General features: G+C 32.4%; 1 protein-coding gene across 2 annotated transcripts; it reads left to right on the top strand.

Annotated features, from left to right (window-relative positions):
* On the top strand, window positions 1-4,098 carry LOC114164293 (Pentatricopeptide repeat (PPR) superfamily protein). 2 transcript variants are annotated; one of them, XM_028048902.2, is made up of 2 exons: window positions 1-3,345; window positions 3,429-4,098. In XM_028048902.2, exon 1 carries the CDS (start codon window positions 269-271, stop codon window positions 2,831-2,833), a length of 2,565 nt encoding a protein of 854 aa, XP_027904703.1. In that variant the 5' UTR covers window positions 1-268; the 3' UTR covers window positions 2,834-3,345; window positions 3,429-4,098. The 2 variants fall into 2 exon arrangements, with proteins under 2 accessions (XP_027904703.1, XP_027904702.1); XM_028048901.2 differs by having other exon boundaries at window positions 1-3,337.
* Window positions 4,099-12,364: the final 8,266 nt, after the last annotated feature.

Raw genomic sequence — 12,364 nt, forward strand, 5'->3', positions numbered from 1 at the left:
CTCTCGCCACACTCTTCAACAACACAAGTCTCTGCTATATTTTCCCTGTTCAGTGGTGGTGGTGGTCGCGGCGGCGGCGGTGCTTCTTCTTCCCTCCAATCAATCATCACCGTTCACCTCTTCACCGAACCTTCACCGAACCTTCACCTTCACCAACTCTTCTTTTTCCTTCTTCTTCAACCACCACACACACCCAACAAGAACCAGATCACCAATTTAACTTCCAACATTAGCAACTCATGCTTTCGCGGAAGTCGCCGCCACTCAAATGTTCCCTCTCCGCCGCAAACCCATTACCCTTTCCTTCCCCTCACATAGAACATTCCATATCTCTACCTTCCTTCTCCGGAACTTTCCTCAACATTCCAATTCCAAAGCTCCCTCCCTCGACCTCCTCGACCGCATCTCCCGTCTCCTCCTCCTCCGCCGCCCCGCCTCCCTCAACCGCCTCCGCTTCCCCCTCTCAGACCCCCTCACCGATGCCCTCCTACGCCGCCTCCGCCTCCACCCCGCCGCCGCCCTCGAATTCTTCCAACTCGCCGCACAAGACCCCCACTACCGCCCCCACGCCACCTCCTTCTGCCTCCTCCTCCACATTCTCGCCCGCGCCAAACTCTTCTCCGAAGCCCGCTCCCTCCTCCACCAGCTCCTCTCCCTCCACTGCACCAACAACTTCCGCGCCTTCGCCGTCTGCCGCGACGTCGTTTCCATCTACAAGGAATTTGGCTTTTCCCCCACTGTCTTCGACATGCTTCTCAACGCGTTCGCTGAACGCGGCATGACGCGCCACGCACTCAACGTGTTCGACGAAATGGGCAGGCTCGGCAGGACCCCCAGCCTCAGGTCCTGCAATTGCCTCCTCGCTAGGCTGGTGCGTGCCGGTGAAGGAGGCCCGGCGCTGACTGTTTTTGAGCAGGTTTTGAAGATGGGGATTGTGCCTGACGTTTTCATGATTAGTATTGTTGTGAACGCGCATTGTCGGGAAGGGAATGTGGATTGCGCTGAGAGGTTTGTGGAGAAGATGGTGGGGATGGGGTTTGAGGTTAATGTTGTGGTGTACAATGCTTTGGTTGGAGGGTATGCTTGTAAGGGTGATGTGGGAGAAGCTGAGAGGGTGCTGCATTTAATGTCTAGGAAAGGGGTGGAGAGAAATGTGGTCACTTGGACTTTGTTGATGAAAGGTTACTGCAGGCAGGGAAGGGTGGATGAGGCCGAGGGGTTGCTTCGGAGAATGGAGGAGGATGAGGTGATTTTTGTGGATGATCGAGTGTATGGCTTGCTGGTGGATGGGTATTGTCATGTTGGGAAGATGGATGATGCGGTTAGGGTTCGAGATGAGATGGCAAGGGTGGGGTTGAAGGTGAATGTGTTTGTTTGTAATGCGTTGGTTAATGGCTACTGTAAGCAGGGTTGGATAAGAAAGGCCGAAGAGGTGTTTAGGGGGATGTTGGATTGGAATGTAAGACCGGATTGTTATAGCTATAATACGTTGTTGGATGGGTACTGCAGGGAAGGGAGAATGAGTGAGGCTTTGATGCTTTGTGAGGAGATGTTAAGGGAGGGAATTGATCCTTCGGTTGTGACCTATAATACGGTTCTCAAAGGGTTGGTTGATGTGGGGTCTTACGGCGATGCTTTGAGCCTTTGGCATTCGATGGTGGAAGGAGATGTGGTGCCGAATGAAGTCAGCTGCTGTACTCTGCTTGATTGTTTTTTCAAAATGGGAGATTATGATGGGGCCATGAAGCTTTGGAAAGAGATTTTGAGTCGGGGTTTTACTAATAGCACTGTTGCATTCAATACAATGATCGGTGGGCTGTGTAAGATGGGGAAAGTGGTGGAGGCAAAGGTTGTTTTTGATAGGATGAAGGAACTTGGATGCTCGCCCGATGAAATAACATATAGGACATTGAGTGATGGATATTGTAAAACTGGTAGTGTTATCGAAGCTTTTAGAATCAAAGATATGATGGAAAGACAAACAATTTCCCCTTCCATTGAAATGTACAATTCCCTTATTTATGGACTATTTAAGTCTAGGAAGTCAAGTGATGTTGCTGATCTTCTAGTTGAGTTGCGGACGAGAGGACTATCACCAGATACTGTTACCTATGGTACCCTTATTTACGGTTGGTGCAATGAAGGGAAGCTGGATAAAGCTTTTAATTTATATTTTGAGATGATCGAAAGAGGGTTCTCTCCTAATTTTTTCATCTGTAGCAAAATAGTCAGCAGTCTTTATAAGAATGATAGAATCAATGAAGCAACTGTGATCCTAAGCAAGATGGTGGATTTTGATCTTCTTACAGTTCATAAATGTTCTGATAAGTCTGTTAAGAATGATTCCATAAGTCAAGAAGCTCAGAGAATTGCTGATTCTCTTGATAAAATTGCTATATGTAATTCTCTTCCTAGCAATATTGTGTACAACATAGCTATCTATGGTCTTGGCAAATCTGGGAAGATTGATGAAGCAAGAAGTGTTCTGTCAATTTTGTTATCTAGAGGTTTTCTTCCAGATAATTTCACATACGGTGCCTTAATTCATGCCTGTTCAGCTGCTGGTGATGTAGATGGTGCTTTCAAATTAAGGAATGAGATGCTGGCGAGAGGTCTTATTCCAAATATTACTACATATAATGCTTTAATAAGTGGGTTATGCAAATTGGGAAATATGGAACGAGCACAGAGACTTTTCCATAAACTTCCTCAAAAAGGCTTAGTTCCAAATGTCGTTACCTATAATATACTAATCAGTGGTTACTGTAGGAGTGGGGACCTTAATGAAGCCTCTAACTTGAGAGAGAAGATGATTGAAGAAGGAATTTCTTGAACCCATACTCGGCCATGATCACTGGTCTTTTTGGAAGACTCTTTAAAGTGTTCTAATCAAATTATCGAATCATATTTTGCTTGATACTTGCTCATACATTTTGCTAAACGTAAAGTTGAGCTGCTAGCTCAAGACTCAATTAATGCTCACCTGCAGCCATATCTCTTATGCATCAATTTCCAACCAAATTTTCATACACAAAAGTATATCGTACTAATGATTTATTGGTGGCAATGGTCATTTTCCCATCCTATTCATCCACAAGCATCATATTTCAAATTCCGGAGTTTCATTCTCTTTCTTGTGGAGGCAAGATGTGATTTGTGATTAAGTTTTTATTCCAGTGGTCAATGAATGTGAAGTGTTTTTCTTCATACAATAATAAAATCCCACAGCTTATCTAGAGGATTTGGAAGATTTGGTTGACTTGGATGCTTGTATGGATTGGTTCACGAAGTCACATTGTTTGATGTTACTTAAAACCTCACCATGGAGGTTTTGCAGGTTAGAAGGTGCTAACTTTCTTGCGCATAAGACAACTACATGAATAGGTTACCTTATCAATACGCTGAGTTGTTTATGTTGTGCAACTCAGGTCAGATATTGAAGAACCTAGATGGCGTATGTCAAGCTGTGGCTTGTAATGTGGCTGAAAGCCTACATCTCATGAACTCTGCATCAGCATCTCATCCAGTCGAAAGGGAAAACACCTCATTTATGTTGGGAGATTATGCAAAGTGTGGTGTAAAAGGCCAGGTCAAGCACCCTTCAGGACTTCACAATATCTGGATCACACGGTTTTCTGCATTGAAGATTCTAACAACATAAATTAGTTCAAAGAGTTATGCTACATACTCCAAAAGGTAAAAGCTAGATTATGGGTGATTGTTGGATTAGATAAAATGACAGACAAATCATTCATTCATCAGAGTCAATAAGCTTGCCACCAGTTCATGAATTCCTTGTCATTTCGTCATTAGGGTTTGAGGGTCACTTGGTTGACCTTATGCTCTGATAGTGACAAATGAGACTAGAGATTGAATCCAGAAACCCCCATTAGTAGGTAATTTGTAATCCCATTGTAAATACTCAGATTGCCGTTTTTTTTTCCCTGACATTAGAGTTGGAAGAGCCTGCTTTTCCTTAAACTTTTTCGTGTAACCTAAAACATTTGTTTTCATTCTTCTGATAGGTTTGGCCTGAAATAATTAAGCTAAACCACATAGAAACAGCTTTACCAATGAGAGTGTTTTTTTTTTCCATGATGGCACTGTTCCTTCTTTTTACATACTCTGCTGTCGAATAGTTACACAGATATACAGTTGATTGACTGACTTTTGCATATTCTATACCTTTTTTTTTTAATAAAAAGTGTTTAGTTATATAATGGCTTAAATACATTTTTCGTCCTTATTTTCGTTTGTTGCGGATGGTCCTTATTTTGACCAAATGTTTAAAATGGTCTCCATTTTCGTAGTGTTTGTTGCGGATGATCTTCATTTCTACTAAATGTTTAAAATGGTTCTCATTTTCGCAATTTGTGTTTAATTTAGTCCTTTTCTGTGACACCGTTTAAATTAGTAATGGAGTACAGATGACATTGTTTGTATTACATTGTATTGGGGTATATTACGTGTATTGTACAGGTATAGTAATTAGATAGTTGGGAGATAAATAAGTGAGCTAGGGTTTATCGCTGAACCACTAACATTGCAAGCTGAACCACCAACATTGCACAAATTGCTACAACACTGATGTCTCCAATGATTACAACCAGAGGTAAAGGTAGAAGATTGGACCGTGACATGGGATTGCATGGACCATGACATAGGATTGCAGGAAGAAGAAGATTGCAACAACAAATTGAGAATGGAGGAAGAAGATTGCAACAACTGACCAACTGCCCAACAATTCATTTTCAAAATCCTAGCTCACCTATTTATCCCCAAATATCTAATTACTACACTTGTACAATACACATACAGTATATGTAATACACCCCAGTACAATGTAATACAAACAGTGTTACATGTACAGTATTCCGTTACTGATTTAAATGGCGTCATAGAAAATGACTAAATTAAACACGAATTGCAAAAATGAGGATCATTTTAAACATTTGGTAAAAATGAGGACCATCCGCAACTAGGGATGTCAAAAAAATCTGTACCCGCGGGTATCCGTGGATAAAACCTGCAACGGGTAAGAAACGAATATTAAAAATGGATACCCGCGGGTACGAGTATTTTTGATACCCGCATGTTAACGGGGCGGGTATAGGTATCATAGTATCCGTACCCGTGGATACCCGTACCCGCTAAACTTTAATTTAGAAAAATACCCTTATATATATATATATATATATATATATATATATATATATATTAGCAAAAAACATTATGAGTCTTCATTCAATAATGGTGGTCAGATTCTTATCCCACAACTGAGTAAATTACTTTCAGATACTGTGGAGACATTAATGTGTCTCCAAGACTGGTTTATGGACCAACATGGAAGGTAATGAAATTAACACTTTTACTTAGATATTTTAATTAAGTGATTGTTAGAAATTTTTAATGAACTTCTTATGTTTTCAGGCCCTTCTAGATTAAAATTGGACAACATGAAACTTTATAAAATGTTGTAAGAGGTGTACATTGATGAAGTTAGTAATTTTTTTAATATTTTATTCAAAAATAAACTACAATATAAATTGGTCGTGATTTTTTATTTGTTTGTTTCTCAAGAATCAATCGGAGAACAGAGACTTCTTGATCCAAGCACTAATTATGGTTAAATATTTATTTTTTTAAATATTTTTGTAAATACCCGCGGGTACCCGTGGATACCCGCGGATATGAAAAAAATAGACGGGTATTCGCATAACGGATACCCGACGAATATGGGTACGGGTACGAGGCGAATATTTATTCAGGGTAAGTGGGAGCTACTACGAACATAAAGATCATTTTAAACATTTAGTAAAAATGAGAACCATTCACAACAAACACTGCAAAAAAAAAAATGTATTTAAGCCTTATATAATTTAACTTATAGATTTGTGAATAGTAAAATAAATAATAAAATAAAGTAATTTAAATCAAATAAATATTAATTTTGGCTGTGTAATTTAACTTATAGATTTGTGAATAGTAAAATAAATAATAGAATAAAGTAATTTAAATCAAATAAATATTAATTTTGGCTGTGTAAGTAAAAGTAATATACACGGTCATTATTATAACTATTTTATTAATTATGATGATAATTAATTTTTTAAATGATTAAAAGCATTACAAAATATATGGTGATATTTAATTTGAAATAATTATTAAAAATTAATTTGAAATATTAATGCTTTCTTTGGATCTAGCCATGGGTGCATGAAGAAATGAAGGCACATAAATCGTATTTTTAACTTAATAAATTAATATAAATGAAAATTTATTTTTAAATTAGAGTAATTATAACCTTTACTTTTTTATTTAAAAAAAATTATATTATTAATACATTATAATTAAATTTGTAAACATAGTCTCTGAGGTTTCATAAGATTGCACAGTTTAAATGCAACCATTAAGAAACTGATGAGATAGTAACGGGATTTTACAAAAGACGAAATTCAATTTATATATATATATTTTAAAAATTTTATTATTTTAATTATGAATAGCATATTTTTTTTGGAAAGCAAAATAAAATAAATTTCTATGGGATGCTTATGTAAAATTGATTTATATAGTAATGATATTATAGACTAAATTCTTTATTTTAGATAATTTTTCACAAATAAAATATTATATAAGTTACGTTCATTGCATCAATATAATATATACATGTTAGAGAAAAAAAAAAGACGACCTAACTCTTAACTAATGCCCATGTTTGAGTTTTTAAAATAAAATATATAAATAATTGAGTTTTTATTAATATTTTATATTTCATTGGAACCAAATTTAAAACAAGATTCACAGCCTCTTTTGCAAATTCAAACTAAAAGAGGGTAAAAAACATTTAAGCTTATTCACTCAAAGATAATCAATTGTATTCTCTGAGGTTTTATATATATATATATATATATATATATATATATATATATATTAGTTATCATATATTTATTATTATTTCTCTTTTTTGATGAAATTTTTATTTTATTTATGTTTTTTAAATATCACCTAAATTCCTTTTGAACTGAAAACAAAATTAAAAATGTATTAGAGATAAAAGGATTAAAGAAAAAAAAGTAGAGAATGAAACAAAAAACTTAATAATTCACCAGAAATAAAAAATAACATTTATGTACATTCTTTAAGATAAATTAATTATTAACTCATTTCATATAAATATTTCACATTTGGTTGGAACCAAGTTTTAAAAGAATCGCATTCTCTTTCCAAATTCAAAGACTTAAGAAGAGTGGAAGTTACTTAAAGCTACATCAAGTGGATATGATTTTTCAAAATTATGATGACTCATGTGTTAAGTGAATTAAAAATTTTGATTTTGAAAGATATTGTTTTCATCAAAATAATTATGATTAAATTGCTTTCGATGCAATTTGGATAATTCTATTTTAGAGACCACTCTGTAGTAAAACTTAACATTGATTCTCCATTCATTAGAAGAAAAAGAAAAAAAAAAGAAGTTAGAAATTGCTTGTAACTGAAGATGAGACCAAATAGGCACAGTAAAAAGAATGAAAAAAAAAAAAGTAACACCTTCATTGCATTTATAAAGCACAATGAATCACGTCGATCTCATCGAATCGAAAAGAAAGAAAAGAAAATTGATGAGATGATGAATAGGTCAAATGGTACCCCACACTCACACTTGTACTATCATCAAGTTCATGCAATCAACTCATTTCATATCACAACTACCTTTCAAACTTAGGAACCAAAAATCATGCATGTTATCATCAATGAGAAATTCAAATATAAATCGAAAAACTTTCATTAAATAAAAATAAAAAAGTTAAAATGATATACAAGAAAAACAAGTATATATAATTTTAGTAAAATTACATACAGATTAATACTATTTTAATCCAAAAATTTTAAGACAATAAATTTTTAGTCTTTATTTTAAAAATAATACTCAACTTTTTTATTTTGTATCCGACAAAAAATTTTGAGTCAGTTAAATTTCTATCTGTATATGAAAAGCATAATGGTTCAAAAGATACAATATGTGTTCCCATATGAATCCTATTATAAGAAAATTGATATTACATTAATATATATATATATATATATATATATATATATTATATCAAATTAGAAAAAAAAAATGAAAAGGAGACTAGTTGGAGTTGATAATTATTGAATGGACACATATTAGAACGATGAGACGTATATTTTGGATGAAATACGTACATTGATTTGTTGATTGTATTATATATAGGTTTTGAGTGTATATACAGACAGAAATTTGTTTTTCCTATGTAATAATATTCTACTCTTTTCCCCCCTTACGTGGTGCTATGACTAGACATCATTGTAATATTCTGCACCACCATATCTAATCAAATAATTATACTTTTCTCCTACGTACGCTGTACAAATATCAAATAAATACGGCTAAGATACGGAATAGAGATCGCAATATTATATATATATATATATATATATATATATATATATATATATATATATATATATATATCCGAAAATGTTAATATAATTCAATTATTTATTTTTTAGTGTGATTTAATATAAGTCATTAATTAATATATCATTATTTTATTTAAAGTAATAATTCACACTAAATCACATTAAAAAATAAATGATAAAATAAATTACTGGTTGATCATCGTTCTTATAATTTTTTAATGAGATATATCACACATGAGAAAAGGAGTCATGCGCCATTGGCTAACAAGAAATAATATTGAAAGTTGACCATGAAGACATAATATAGCATCTATAACATTATATTATCCAATTATTAATTTATATAGGTTGGAAAATAATTAATTATTTGTTATCATATATATTGTTAACTTAGATCTGTGTAAACATGCAAAAGTGTTTTTGATTATTTCACAAAAGTTAGAAGGCCTTGCATTTCTCAAATAACTATTTTCTCCATTAATAACAAAAGAGGATTATTTGTTTAGCTTATTTTTAACAATTCTGAGAAGGTTACCCTAGTTTAGGCGGAAAAATTGTTAGATTGTTTTTGAATTATAAATAAAAATATAAGAGTAAAAATAAATGAAGAAAAATTGTTAAATGAATGAAGTGAGATAAATAAAAGAAACAATGATTTTACTCACGTTATATAAACCAGGGAAAACATAAACGAAAATAAATAAATTTATAAAAATATTTTATAATACTTGGAAATTACATATAACCAAAAAAAGGCAAACTATTTTGTAATATTGCTTTTAATATATATTTTATTTATTTAAAATATATATTTATTCTAAAAAACAAAAGAAAGACGTTGACACAACAAGGTCAAACATATTAATCAGTCAATTGTTTGTATGAATTGAATACAAGTGTGCAAGTAATACGGTTGCATGTGTGCACCTTTTGGTAGTATCATGTGTAATATTTCTTCTCCTTTAACAAACCCTAATCACATTATTTTACTTATTTTTAATGTAAGATTCATAGCACATCAAATACCTAATTATTTTAGATATAAACAAGAATGAATAATTTTATATTACATAATTTAGTTTAACTAATTAATGTTAAATAAAGGTATTTCACATCAAGAATACAAAATTTATTAAAATAAATTAATTAGCTAAAGGATGTTTTAGAAATAATATTATTTAACAATATATAAAATTAGTTAAATTTATTTATATTTAAGTTCTTCTCTAAGTGCCAAATTTTTTGTTTGTATATATTTAAGTAGAAGGACTTGCATATTTTAAAATTGAACACTCATGTTTTGGATTCTATGTAGTAAAATGGAGAAAAATAAAGATGAAATAAGTAAATAAAAAGGTAATAGAAGTAGATGAGAATTCGTTTAGCTGAATATAAACAAAGAAGAACGAAAATAAGTAAAAAAAAACAAAAGTTAAGTGAAAATATTTTTTTTATTGAAAAACCAAATTAAATTTATTATCTACTTCCATTTTTTCCCCTTCAACCAAACAGATCATAATAGAAGTAAACCAATTGGTGTTTTATGATATCTTATTGTCTAGGGTGAAATAATTAATAAAAATTCCCTTACCTCAAACGAGTAATATACATTTAATAAACCTTAAAATATATTACACACAAATATTTGTACATAAAATCTTCTCCTAAAAGAAAAAAATAAGTATACACACAACTATTATATACCATAATTTTTCAATAATAATTTTATACAATTATTTTTATTACATGTCTTTTTCCTTTTTTGTTTTCTTTCTATATATTTCCCTCTTTCATTAATCATATATTTTAAATAAAAAAAAATTATATCACATCTCTCTCACCGTCTTACTCTCTTCTTATCCTCAGAGTAAACTATACCATTATTTTCTCATGATTTGGTATTAAAACTTACAAATAATTTTTGATTTTATAGTTTTCCTCTCTTAGGTTTTCCTTGTATCTGTAACTTAGTTTCTCATACATGGAATTAAAGATATACTCTTGAAATTGTTGGTGAAGTGGACCTAGCCTAGTAAATATAACCTTGCATTTTAGTACTTTTCATTTTTAATTAATTTATACACCCAAAACATTTTACAATTATAATTTGTTAACTGGAGAAAGTTATTATGATATTTTCTCTCTATTGTCATAATCTATTGCCACGCACTTATATTAAAAAAAATGATATTTTACTTGTTATCAACACGTGTCCACTTTTGAAGATATAATTTTTCAAAGATATATGCACATTCATAAGATCAGTTGCATTGAAAAATAGGTGGAGATGAAAGGTGTGTTTTGTGAAAAGACTATTTATACAAAACATGCATGTCTTTGTTTTTATTCCTTCTGGCATTTCTTCCTTGTCTTCATAGAATACAGACATTAGTGTTCTGTCAGTATATTTCCATGCTCTTTTACAGTGTTTAGACTAAGCTAGGGATATACTATGTAATAACATAGCTAGTACCCACACAAACACAACAAACAAATACAACATACAATAAATCTAATTATAATACTTCAATACCTTTTAAACTCTTTTGCTAGTCTTTTTCAAATTCAAAACATAAACATATATACATTATAAATTCTGTTGAACTACAATGGTCATTTTGGTATAGACTACAAATATTTTCTTTATGTTTATTTTTTTGTTTGTGGAGATGAAAACTACCTTAGCTTTTGATTTAGTGTCTGATTGATATGCCCGATAGTTACACATCATTTATCGAGGTTAGCTTTTGATTTAGTGTCTGATTGATATACCCGATAGTTACATATCATTTAAAAATCGAGGTCAAAAATAATTTAAATGTATTTTTCTTTTTTGATATGTCTTTTAAGAACAAAACTCTGGAAGTTCAAAGCAGATAATACCTAACAATTATAAACAACAAAAGCTTTTTATATTTAAGACTGAGAACTCAATGGTTAGGTTGAAATAATTTAACATCAGTTAACCCACATGTTGAGTGATAGATGCTTTGGCTTTGTGAGCAATGTTTAGAGAAGAGTTTAGTGCCCTGAGATTGGAATTGAGCATGCTGAATTTCCTGGGAAAAGTGAAACAGATTGTGAAGATAGAACAAGTGGGATGATTACAAAATGAAGAGAAACAACTTCTTCCAAATCTGAATACAATGAGGAAGGGAACAAACACGGTTTGCGGAAGAATTAGTGTTGCTCGAATTGACAGGTGCACCACATTGCTTACTTTGTGTTATATCACCTTTAACATTATTATACTTGCACGGGGTCACCTTAATTTGTAATCAATCTAATTGTAAGTATTGAAAAAGTGGTGTAATAAAGTGATCTAAAAAATTGACGTGCAAAATACCCATATATTATAATTATTATTAACCTGTGAATGTGTTGCTGAATAGGCTGGAAAAACAGCACCTGATAGCTTCTTATGAATGGAACGCACTGCAGGACAGATTGACAAAAGCACTCTATCAGTGAACAGCAATATCTGATGGACCCATGATTATCAAAAATCATGAGTTTTTAATTACACTTGTTCCTCTTCACCTACCACACTAAACAGTAGAGTTAACTCACTTCACCTCTGAATTATGCTTTTGGACCACCACATAATATGGGAGGCAAACCATGTTTTGTGGTCCAAATTCCAATTAATTGGCTAACTCATTTCATAATAAAACAATTAACAAATTGGTGTTCTTCCTGAGTACAGCTTTATCAATACTTAACCTTGTTGGTTGTTTGTTTGTTCTTAGCATAGCAGCAGCACAAGACTATCTATATATGTTTCCCTGTGGTTATTTCAGCCAAATGAATTAAAACACAAAGACAAATTGCATATTATATAGAAGGGAAAGAGCTGAGAATGATTAGGCCTGTGTGTTGGTGCATTGATTATGATCTCTAAATGGAAGTTTAAAGTAAG

This window comes from Vigna unguiculata, chromosome 9, assembly GCF_037176805.1.
Source record: "Vigna unguiculata cultivar grain cowpea cultivar isolate G323 ecotype 2 chromosome 9, ASM3717680v1, whole genome shotgun sequence".
Lineage (NCBI taxonomy): Eukaryota > Viridiplantae > Streptophyta > Magnoliopsida > Fabales > Fabaceae > Vigna > Vigna unguiculata.

Excerpts from the sequence above, each read along its gene's own strand:
- LOC114164293 (XM_028048902.2), top strand. The coding sequence starts at position 269 with ATGTTCCCTCTCCGCCGCAAACCCATTACCCTTTCCTTCCCCTCACAT.